We start from the raw sequence: 11468 nt of genomic DNA, 5'->3' as shown, positions 1-11468 counted from the left end.
AAGGCCCATTCATGCGTCAAACGGCCACCTGATTATATTAAAGACAGAAATATAAAAACTGCAAGATATAAAAGCTCTTGTCTGCGTCCACTGCTGAGCTCCTAATATTTGACTCGGAGCTGTATGGGAGTGGACGGAGGGGACGGCTGGCGCGAGCGCAACACTCGGGTGTACGGTGTGCCCGCCTCAGGCCTCTGGCGCGAGGGGAAGAACGAGCGGAAGAAGGGGCGCTTCTCAGGAGGCTGGTTCTCCACGTAAGCCACGCCGCAGCCCCTCTTCTTGCAGGAGCCGGACGCTGGCGGAGGAGGCTGGCTGTGCTGTAGCTGTGCCAGCAGCTCGTCTTTCTTGCGCAGGTCTGCTCTGACCAGCTGCAGGCTAGTGTGCAGCTCCACCAGCATCTGGTCCTGCAGACGGGAGGGAGAGGGCAGCCAACAGGGTTAGAGAGGCCACAGGGAACAGTTACATGGTTCATTTAGTTCTTCTGAAAGCACACAGATCAGATTAGAAAATCAGGCCAGGAACAATCAGAAACAAACGGCATGTTAGTAAAATAAGAGCAAGTAGTTTAGAGCAGTGTTTCTCAACCGGGGTGCTGTCTGTCAAGAGCAGGGGTGCCGTGTAAAAGAGTTAAAATGTTCATAAAAGCAGCTATTATATAATATCCATTTCTGATGTCACCAATAATTAGAGCTGCACTGAAATTCCAGCTGCCGAAAAGGAGTTCACCGCTCAGGATTCACTTTCACGTGGTGTGACGCTCTATATGCGTGGGCTCTCCACTCAGTCGCTCACGGCTCAAGCTTCACTCGTATACCGTTCATGCTCATCAGAACAGCAATGTCCACTCAGAAATCCAGCTGACAGGACACATGGATGTAGTATAGTATGGTTTCGGTCTGCAATAGCTCTACTGTGCTGTAACAAGGTGTGGTATATGAGCAACTCTGGTAACACTGCCCTCTCATTCATTGATCTGCTAACCGTTATGCTCACGTGTCCTCTGATAATAATCGCTTTCTAGGATTAAACATTTGGATAATTGGTAAAAAGAATAAATAAACTCTTAATAGCCCTACTGTGTTAGACCTACCTGAAAAACTAAAAAGCTATTTATTTCATTTGTAGGCCTACCGTGATTTTTTATTTGTGCTATCATTAGTAATTTCTTTATTTGTTCTTATTTTATTATTAACCGCTTAGTCTCCTTGTCATTTTTTATTCAATTCAAAGTTTTAAATCAAGCTCTCTCGTGCTACTGCACCAAAATTACCCAGCTGTAAAATCAAAAATACACAGAGTGAGCAAAACGGTTTAATTACCATTTTAACTATCTCCCAATGTTTACATATGAATAAAAGCCTACATTAAAAATGTCATATACATTGGTCTCTTCATTAGAAATTAGCCTACTGATTGCCACCACTGATGGACTTTAATAATATCTGCATGACGTTATATTCTGCAGTTCTTCCCTGCTGTACCGAATCTTTAATTTTTTTAAGCATCATATCGAAGTTAGAAATTCAAATATTGAGACCATTAATTTTGTAGGGTGCCACAAATGTGTTAATTTCCAAAGGGTGCCGCGACTAAAGAAAGGTTGGGAAACACTGGTTTAGAGGAAGGCATGCATGTCATTTGGATTTTGTTAGTAGATGTGTTCAATCTAAATGTGTGAAAGGAGTTAAAGAGAACACGGGAAGAGAAACAGAGGAAGAGACGTTGGTGCGGAACAAACTAACTGTGCATCCAGCTAGACATTGTTGAATATCAGTAATAGCCCAAATAAATGTTACTTTCCTTTTTATTACATGAATGCACAGCTAGCCGTGGATTATCCTGCTTATACCAGAGTCATTTGCCAGCATTGATGTTTGCAACACAATATTACGCAGGAAGAGCAAAGATGGTTATTTTCGTCAGTTAGAGCTGCATTCGGTCGGTCAATCGCAGCTAAGACAGACTGCAATGTTTACGTTCTGATGTCGTCTGAAGTGAGGAGCTCTCGTGTTTTACCTGTTTGGCGAGTTTGCCGTCGGCGGAGGAGAGTGCGTTTCGGAGCCTCTCTCCGTCGGTGTTGCGGCAGCACGCTCGTTCTCCAGACTGCAGCTTCACACCCAGCATCTGGAGCTCCAGCCGCAGCTGCTTCAGGTTCTGCAACAGACACGTCCCACATGAGATCCTGCAGTTCTCCCTTCAGTGTGCGCGCTGAGATTAAACCAACACCATCTGCAGTACTTTTAATCATCATCATCGCCCGTTATTGCCCTGGACACTGTAATAATCAACGCTGATTAATAGAATACATGAAAAAGTTAGGTTTTTTTTGTATAGGGCAAATGCACATCTTGTAAACTACAACAAAACTAATACACTAAGCTTTCTAAAATATCCTACTGCTTACAGCACACTCAGAAAGTCTGTCAGTTTTGTGGACATTCACACAGAGACCCGTCACTATAATTACACAGATAACCGAGACCACACAGCATTTGACCACTGGCATCAACTACTGATGGACAGATTCATTTATTTGAATTGTAGGTTGTTTAACCATGTATTACTGCATCTTTGGAAGGTGTTTGTCTTTCAAACACATTAAAAATTCACATTATTCTTTAGTTACATGTAATGCAGGGATTCCCAAACCTTCTGTCCCCCTGAGATTTGAAGGTAATAAGTTCATAATTAATTAACATTTGCATGTTCACGGTTCTCTGATGTTGGTAAATGGTCACATGACATTTGCAGGTAAACTAATAAAATATTTTAAAGCGAGTTTTATTTTGATGTTATTTAATTTTTTAATTCTAATTTTTTTTGATGCAATTAATTATTAGCTTATTAACCTCACAAACCCCCTTCAGTTCCTCCATAAACCCCATTTTTGGAAAACCTTAACAATATAATGTTTAATGCCGTTAATAACGACGAACGGAACCTTTTACTCCGTTAGGTTTAGGTACACAATTTTAGGTGTGCGTTAAGGCAGCAGCTTATCAGCGGCGCACGAGATGCGATGACGATGTAAGTGTGGTTGTATTAATGTGTTTGTTAGTCTATCCAGTTGGAGCCACTAGATGCGGCACTGCTGCGATGTTCATTACAAATATAGCGGAAAAGAGAACAGAGAAAATCTTGTTTACATCAAAACTGAAACCAAGCCGTTCACACAGAACGCATATTTCATGCATTTTCTAGAGGGACATCTATCAGCGTTGCACTCACGTCTCGCACAAAAGAGCCGCATGTTTAGAAAGCCATGTGAAATTAATGCAAGTTTAACTTGGGGAAAAAACAGCCATAAAGTCTGTTTTTTTTCAATCATCCCACTGCATCTCATGTTTTTAAATGATAAATATACTGTGTGATTGGCTTTCAGCCCTTTGTGTTAAACTATGCATACATACATGATGCGGTTTTGTTTATAGTCGTTTAAGAAACTTAATTATAATTGGTTTATAAACATTATGCACTTTTTTCACAGATAGTCATGTTATCTTATGCTTTGAATAAATGTGCATTAGCAATATTTGCTCAATGCACCCTCTTGTGGCCTCAGGAGAGAAGCCAAAAGCTTTTCTTCACCCTAACCGAAATGCATTTTAAATTCTAATATAATTCGATAATATTTAAGTACAAAGTTCAAATGTAGTTTTTCAGCTATTCTGACAGCCCTAATCAGCATGGTATAAGTTTATCCTATTTAAATGGATGTTCATAAAACAAGTTATGTCAAAAGTAATTGATTATTTTACCTAAAACATGTAATGGGTCAGACGACAAACTACAATTTGTCATGTAATTTAGAATCAGAAACAGACTACAACTTGCAGTCCTCTCGTCTCTCTTATGATGAATCTAAAAGTGCATTTACTTCAGGATCAAACATGGTGATGTCTCCTTCCTCGTCGCTCTCCTCCTCCAGTAGAGTGGTGTTGTTGAGATGCGCAGGCGGCTCACGAAGCAGCGACAGAATATAAGCCACCCGCGTCTTACTGCACGGCCCGTGCACCAGCTGACACAACAGAGAGAGGGAGAGATCTGTGAACGGAGGATGTTTGGCATCCAGAGGAGAGAGGAAACAGTCAGTCATGTTGTTACCTGTGTGGCGATGGCAGAGAACTTGAGTGCTTGCAGCGTCTCGTCATATGTGGAGGCGCAGGGGTTAATGTTGACCAGCATGCAGGAGCGGCCATGACCACAGAAGAAGCTCTGCAGGACCCTGGTTAACTTGCTGTCTCTGAACGGAACGACCAGCGGAGGCCGAGACCTGTGGCGATGACAGTATAAATCGATCAGGCAGCTGGTGGCGACCTCACACTCCCAGTCACGTGAAGCGTCACTCACTTATTGGTCTGGTTGTGTCTCAGAGCAGTGATGCAGCGCCCCAGCGTCAGCAGAGAGGTGTTGATGTTGTTCGCCTCTTTCATTCGCTCTCCGTTCTGCTGGGCTTTACAGCGCTCAGACCCCGCCAAATCACACACAGAGAGCCTGCCGGGACAAAACACATGACAACTCCACATTAACAGCTGGAATAATTCTACAGGCTTCAGTCCAATACAACAACTACAAAACATACCACTAAATGAAGCAGCGAACCATAATGTGAATGGACTTACTCGCTGATTCTGGTCACCTGTCCCAGCTCTGCTTGTGGCTTGACATGTAGAACACGGATAGTAAAGATACTATGGCTAGAAATGTCAAGAAAACACATTTTATATTTTGCCCTCACATAAAATTCACATTGAAATGACTGAAATTTAAGCAGTCTAAATGACGAGTCCTGAATGAAGATCCACTTACAGTATTTTTTTAAACATTATAAACTCAAGTGTTACAATGTTTCATCTTTTTGTAATGAAACGCATGCATGGATGAACGGCTCACAATAAGATCAATAACCCATATACAGAAAAGAGTGATTTTAATGGCGTTCGGCACGTACCTGCGGCTGGAGTTGTGGTTTAGGTGAGTGCTGGCAAAGCTTTGATTGCGTTGTCCAGCTTTAAGCACTTTCCAGGCCTCTTCTGCACTTCGTACCTGAATCCAGGTCAGATCTAATGCAAGAACATGAACGGTTCAATATCATTAAAATTGAAAACACATTTAAATGTAACTTCTGTTCCGTTTGTGATCCTTACCCTTTACATAAGGGTTTCCGTGTTTGTCGTCGCTGAGGCGTAGCGTGGCTCTCTTGTGGGACTGAAGTGAAGGTGGAGCGTCCAGGAGATCGTAAAGAAACTCGTTGTAGATCTCATAAAACGAGACCCAGACTGAGAACTGCACACCCTCCTCAAGATCCTCTCCACCGCTGAGACACAAACCATTCGCCTCCAAACACACGCCATCTGAGTCTGGAGGACAAACACACACCCGCAGAAGCAGTTTTACATTAGGATTAGGGTCACATTCACCCAAATTCTGCATTTGAAATCTCAAACATATCTAACAAGTAAAGCTGGAATCGGTCACTTCTTAGAAACAGAATGGAAGTCTCTTTAAGTGGCCTAACATTTGTGACCTGTGCCGAGTCACAATGAGTACATTTTCAAAAAGTTATTTTTTTTAAATGTTCACGTTCTCCATTAAAAAAAACCTTCAGAATGATTTGTTATCGGATGAAAAATGACTGAGCTACACCCGTTTGATTTCGATCAGTCAGAGTTAAAGTTTTCTGAAGGTTCTAAAGCAGAATCACCTGCAACGTTGTATCTTTTCCTCCATTTCTTTTCTTAGCTATATTGTGATGAATAGAGTAATTATATATATTTTTTTTATTTGTTATTATGAAGATCAGATGCAAAAAGAGAACAAATAATCCATTAACTTTTCATTTTACATCTAAAACAAAAGCATTCAAAACAGTAGGACATTTACAAAATATCTTCATGGAACATCTTTACTTAATATCCTAATGATTTTTGGCATAAAAGAGAAATGTATAATTGTGACCCATACAATGTATTGTTGGCTATTGCTACAAATATCCCCCAGCGACTCAACACTGCTTTTGTGCTGCAGGGACACATTTAAGTTAGCGTGCATCGTGGTACTCTCGTGAATGGCGGTGGAGACTGACCCAAAAGAGAAGAAATTGAATAAAGTTTGTTTCTTCTCTTTGCACACAAAGTATTCTCGTAGCTTCGTAACATTACGGTTGAACCACTGACGTCACATGGACCGTTTTACTGATGTCCTTACTAGCTTTCTGGACCTTGAACATAGTAGTTCCCTTGCGGTCTATGAAGGTGAATTTGTGAATTCAAAACGACATGAGGGTGGGTAATTAATGACAGAATTAATGACCGAATTTAAATTTTTTGGATGATATATCCCGTTAATGGAAAGAGGGTAGGCTTGTCGTGATAGACGGTGTTAAGCCACAACACCGGTTACGTCACATGCCCACCACGGCACCGACCCCCACCGTCGTTTTGATTTCTTATAGTAATAAAAATCATTTAGATCAGTAAAAGAACAGACACTACAATTAAAAACTGAACGTGGCTGCTCAATGCAGTTGAACGACAGTCGCATCACAGATCAGATTTCATTTCTCCAGTGAGGAGAGCGAGGGGAGACAGACAAGACGATCGCGGATGATTTCGTTTCTAAACGAGATGCAAAAGCACCTGTTTGGCAATATTTTGGATTTTGAAAAATCTGTTGATTTTTGCCGTTTATCTAAGGTGATTTTGGAAGGGGTTTTTTTTTGTAAACATTCGTTTCTTATTTAATTGGTTCCACATTGTTTGCTGATTTTCACTTTATTTAAACTGTCATTTATTTAATTTAACATTCGTTTTGCTAATAAACTTTCTACGTTTCTTATTTATTTGGTTACATATTATACACGTTTACTTCCAGTTTTGTATACCTATTAAACTTAATGCAAGTTATCTGTTATTTTATATTAGGCATAGCCTGCCCTTTAGCATGGTATTTTTATTTGTTTTGTTAATAAAAGTTCTGTATGTTATAAATATATACACACACACACACTAAAGTGAGTTTGACGTTGTATTTTGTTGTTGCATTCAAGCAATTGACGCCGAACTGCCGCCAATTCAAAAGTGAAAGCAATGCGCACAGCGCTTTTAAGCCATTTAGAAGCGAAGGAAAGCGAGGAAAAGAGGGAACGCCCCGCGGTGATACCGGTGTTGTCACACGTCGATTAACCGGTGGGAAAATTCTCACCATCACAACCCTATAAGAGGGTGCTGCATAAAGTTGGGTCTTCAACTTTACTCAAAAAGGCACGAGTCAATCTTGTAAACACCACTTGATCAAATCTTGTTTTAAGGGAGATTAAAAGTGTCTGAGATTGCAGGATTTCATGTCATTTATCGTTTGTACATGTATCCCACTAGTTTTAAGGTCTGATGGAGGAATTTGACACTCTTCAGAGGGTTGTTACACGTTGTCTAAATACTCTAATTATCAGTCAAATAAATCTCTAAAGCTGCGTTACCTCTCTCAGAAAAGCGTCACGCCGCATCTCCTCAGCACGGACCTCTCCCGTGTCCAGTTTACGGACCTCCTGGCTCAGTACAGGCTTGAGGTCCATAGCGGAGTACAGTCGTCCAGACAGCTTCAGGAACACAGAGACTAACCCCCGCGGCAGCAGCCCCGCCTCTCCACCCGCACCTGCTCAATCAAAGCCACTCTTAACAACCATCCAGCTGTACAGAAACGCATGCACGGTGCTGGAATGGCCGTCTTACCCTGTATGGTGTAGGTTTTGCCCGAGTTGGTCACGCCGTAAGTGTAGAGGAGCCGGTTTTCTCCACGCAGAACGTCTCGCACCATCTCCCGTATGGTGTGATCGTAGACCTCCTGCTGAGAGCTCTGGGCTCCAAAAATCTGCACGAATGAGAAACGTCAAGTGATGCCACATCCAGGGTGACGCTTGCCTTGATGGTGGATGCCTTACCTTTGTGAAGGTGAACTTGTGCAGGCTTTGAGCGACGCCTCTCTCGGCACTCTTCATGTTGTGGGAGTCTTTGGGCGCTCGGAGAAGCAGATTGTCCTCAGACTGCACATTTACACAACCCTGAAGAGCACAAGCAGCACAATAAAGACGTCATTGTTAGCCAAACAAGCCCTTCTTTACTTGGTGTTTCACAAGAGTGTGCCGACTTCCTTCACCTGCTCCTCTCCCCGCTCTTGCTCTGCTTCAGTAAGAGGACGGATCCGCAGGAAAACCTTCAGCAAATGAAGTTCTTAGCAATGCATATTACTAATCAAATTAAGTTGATATATTTACAGTAGGACATTTACAAAATATCTTCATGGAACATCTTTACTTAATATCCTAATGATTTTTGGCATAAAAGAGAAATGTATAATTGTGACCCATACAATGTATTGTTGGCTATTGCTACAAATATCCCCCAGCGACTCAACACTGCTTTTGTGCTGCAGGGACACATTTAAGTTAGCGTGCATCGTGGTACTCTCGTGAATGGCGGTGGAGACTGACCCAAAAGAGAAGAAATTGAATAAAGTTTGTTTCTTCTCTTTGCACACAAAGTATTCTCGTAGCTTCGTAACATTACGGTTGAACCACTGACGTCACATGGACCGTTTTACTGATGTCCTTACTAGCTTTCTGGACCTTGAACATAGTAGTTCCCTTGCGGTCTATGAAGGTGAATTTGTGAATTCAAAACGACATGAGGGTGGGTAATTAATGACAGAATTAATGACCGAATTTAAATTTTTTGGATGATATATCCCGTTAATGGAAAGAGGGTAGGCTTGTCGTGATAGACGGTGTTAAGCCACAACACCGGTTACGTCACATGCCCACCACGGCACCGACCCCCACCGTCGTTTTGATTTCTTATAGTAATAAAAATCATTTAGATCAGTAAAAGAACAGACACTACAATTAAAAACTGAACGCGGCTGCTCAATGCAGTTGAACGACAGTCGCATCACAGATCAGATTTCATTTCTCCAGTGAGGAGAGCGAGGGGAGACAGACAAGACGATCGCGGATGATTTCGTTTCTAAACGAGATGCAAAAGCACCTGTTTGGCAATATTTTGGATTTTGAAAAATCTGTTGATTTTTGCCGTTTATCTAAGGTGATTTTGGAAGGGGTTTTTTTTTGTAAACATTCGTTTCTTATTTAATTGGTTCCACATTGTTTGCTGATTTTCACTTTATTTAAACTGTCATTTATTTAATTTAACATTCGTTTTGCTAATAAACTTTCTACGTTTCTTATTTATTTGGTTACATATTATACACGTTTACTTCCAGTTTTGTATACCTATTAAACTTAATGCAAGTTATCTGTTATTTTATATTAGGCATAGCCTGCCCTTTAGCATGGTATTTTTATTTGTTTTGTTAATAAAAGTTCTGTGAGATATATATATATATATATATATACACATATATATATACACATATACATATACATATACATATATACACACACACACACACTAAAGTGAGTTTGACGTTGTATTTTGTTGTTGCATTCAAGCAATTGACGCCGAACTGCCGCCAATTCAAAAGTGAAAGCAATGCGCACAGCGCTTTTAAGCCATTTAGAAGCGAAGGAAAGCGAGGAAAAGAGGGAACGCCCCGCGGTGATACCGGTGTTGTCACACGTCGATTAACCGGTGGGAAAATTCTCACCATCACAACCCTATAAGAGGGTGCTGCATAAAGTTGGGTCTTCAACTTTACTCAAAAAGGCACGAGTCAATCTTGTAAACACCACTTGATCAAATCTTGTTTTAAGGGAGATTAAAAGTGTCTGAGATTGCAGGATTTCATGTCATTTATCGTTTGTACATGTATCCCACTAGTTTTAAGGTCTGATGGAGGAATTTGACACTCTTCAGAGGGTTGTTACACGTTGTCTAAATACTCTAATTATCAGTCAAATAAATCTCTAAAGCTGCGTTACCTCTCTCAGAAAAGCGTCACGCCGCATCTCCTCAGCACGGACCTCTCCCGTGTCCAGTTTACGGACCTCCTGGCTCAGTACAGGCTTGAGGTCCATAGCGGAGTACAGTCGTCCAGACAGCTTCAGGAACACAGAGACTAACACTCGCGGCAGCAGACCCGCCTCTCCACCCGCACCTGCTCAATCAAAGCCACTCTTAACAACCATCCAGCTGTACAGAAACGCATGCACGGTGCTGGAATGGCCGTCTTACCCTGTATGGTGTAGGTTTTGCCCGAGTTGGTCACGCCGTAAGTGTAGAGGAGCCGGTTTTCTCCACGCAGAACGTCTCGCACCATCTCCCGTATGGTGTGATCGTAGACCTCCTGCTGAGAGCTCTGGGCTCCAAAAATCTGCACGAATGAGAAACGTCAAGTGATGCCACATCCAGGGTGACGCTTGCCTTGATGGTGGATGCCTTACCTTTGTGAAGGTGAACTTGTGCAGGCTTTGAGCGACGCCTCTCTCGGCACTCTTCATGTTGTGGGAGTCTTTGGGCGCTCGGAGAAGCAGATTGTCCTCAGACTGCACATTTACACAACCCTGAAGAGCACAAGCAGCACAATAAAGACGTCATTGTTAGCCAAACAAGCCCTTCTTTACTTGGTGTTTCACAAGAGTGTCCCGACTTCCTTCACCTGCTCCTCTCCCCGCTCTTGCTCTGCTTCAGTAAGAGGACGGATCCGCAGGAAAACCTTCAGCTTCTCTGAGCCGTCATCAGCGCTGCCTCTTCTACTGACATCAGTCGTGATCTGCAGTCAAACAGATGAAGGATCCATCAACATCACAGCCTGAGCTACTAACCATTAAACATTTCTTACAGCGGTCTCGAATGAATAGAATAATTGTGAGGGAGCTGCTTTTGGCAATGTGATAATCTGAGACACAAGAGCCCACTGAACAAACAGTGAGCGTCAGCCTGGGGCCAGTTCAGTTAAACTTAATTTACTGTAGCATAGGGCCCTATGATTGTATGAATAAATCAAAAGTAGTGCTGCACAATACATCAAATTGCATACTGGACTGGTGTCTATGAATATTAAACTGCAAGAGACCGCCATTTTAATATTAAGTCTGTATTTCACCATTTCATTTGATAACTATCATCAAATCATATCAGACAAACTCAAAGGTCTTCACAACAACCCACCAAAATAAATGTTTACCTTGAAGAAACCAAATAAACAAACCAAAATAGTAGTAACACCACTAAAAGATTATTTTTCATCCATGTTTGAATTTTAAAGAGGTCATATGATGCGATTTCAATTGTTCCTTTCTCTTTGGAGTGTTACAAGCTCTTGGTGCATAAAGAAGATCTGTAAAGTTCAACCCAAATATTCAGATGTGTGCAGCGCATTTTATGGAGGACTGTTTCCTGATCCTGTGAGAGTAGACTACAATGCCGGCTGTTCTGACTCACGCAAGTACGTTTTCATTTAAAGGATTTGCCGCTGATGATTCAAACGTGGGTTTTTTGAGCAGTGTAGAGTAG

At 41.8% G+C, this 11468-nt stretch overlaps 1 protein-coding gene across 1 annotated transcript in view; it reads right to left on the bottom strand.

Annotated features, from left to right (window-relative positions):
- Positions 1-6: 6 nt before the first annotated feature.
- Positions 7-11468, bottom strand: part of LOC107572384 (kinesin-like protein KIF20A) — a 13326-nt gene continuing 1864 nt past the window's right edge. Inside the window, exons 3-18 of the mRNA XM_016258821.1 lie at positions 10612-10725; positions 10397-10516; positions 10188-10326; positions 9935-10110; positions 8155-8211; positions 7940-8059; positions 7731-7869; positions 7478-7653; positions 5148-5427; positions 4952-5063; positions 4623-4697; positions 4351-4494; positions 4105-4273; positions 3878-4018; positions 2017-2190; positions 7-404 (exon numbers count right to left, since the gene is read on the bottom strand). Coding sequence (XP_016114307.1) covers positions 102-404; positions 2017-2190; positions 3878-4018; positions 4105-4273; positions 4351-4494; positions 4623-4697; positions 4952-5063; positions 5148-5427; positions 7478-7653; positions 7731-7869; positions 7940-8059; positions 8155-8211; positions 9935-10110; positions 10188-10326; positions 10397-10516; positions 10612-10725 — 2439 coding nt within the window. The 3' untranslated portion in view covers positions 7-101. The remainder of the gene's footprint in view (positions 405-2016; positions 2191-3877; positions 4019-4104; positions 4274-4350; positions 4495-4622; positions 4698-4951; positions 5064-5147; positions 5428-7477; positions 7654-7730; positions 7870-7939; positions 8060-8154; positions 8212-9934; positions 10111-10187; positions 10327-10396; positions 10517-10611; positions 10726-11468) is intronic.

The sequence above is a fragment of the Sinocyclocheilus grahami genome, unplaced genomic scaffold, assembly GCF_001515645.1.
Source record: "Sinocyclocheilus grahami isolate Dianchi unplaced genomic scaffold, SAMN03320097.WGS_v1.1 scaffold1742.1, whole genome shotgun sequence".
NCBI classification, from domain to species: Eukaryota; Metazoa; Chordata; class Actinopteri; order Cypriniformes; family Cyprinidae; genus Sinocyclocheilus; species Sinocyclocheilus grahami.
This window is presented reverse-complemented; position numbering and strand designations above follow the sequence as displayed.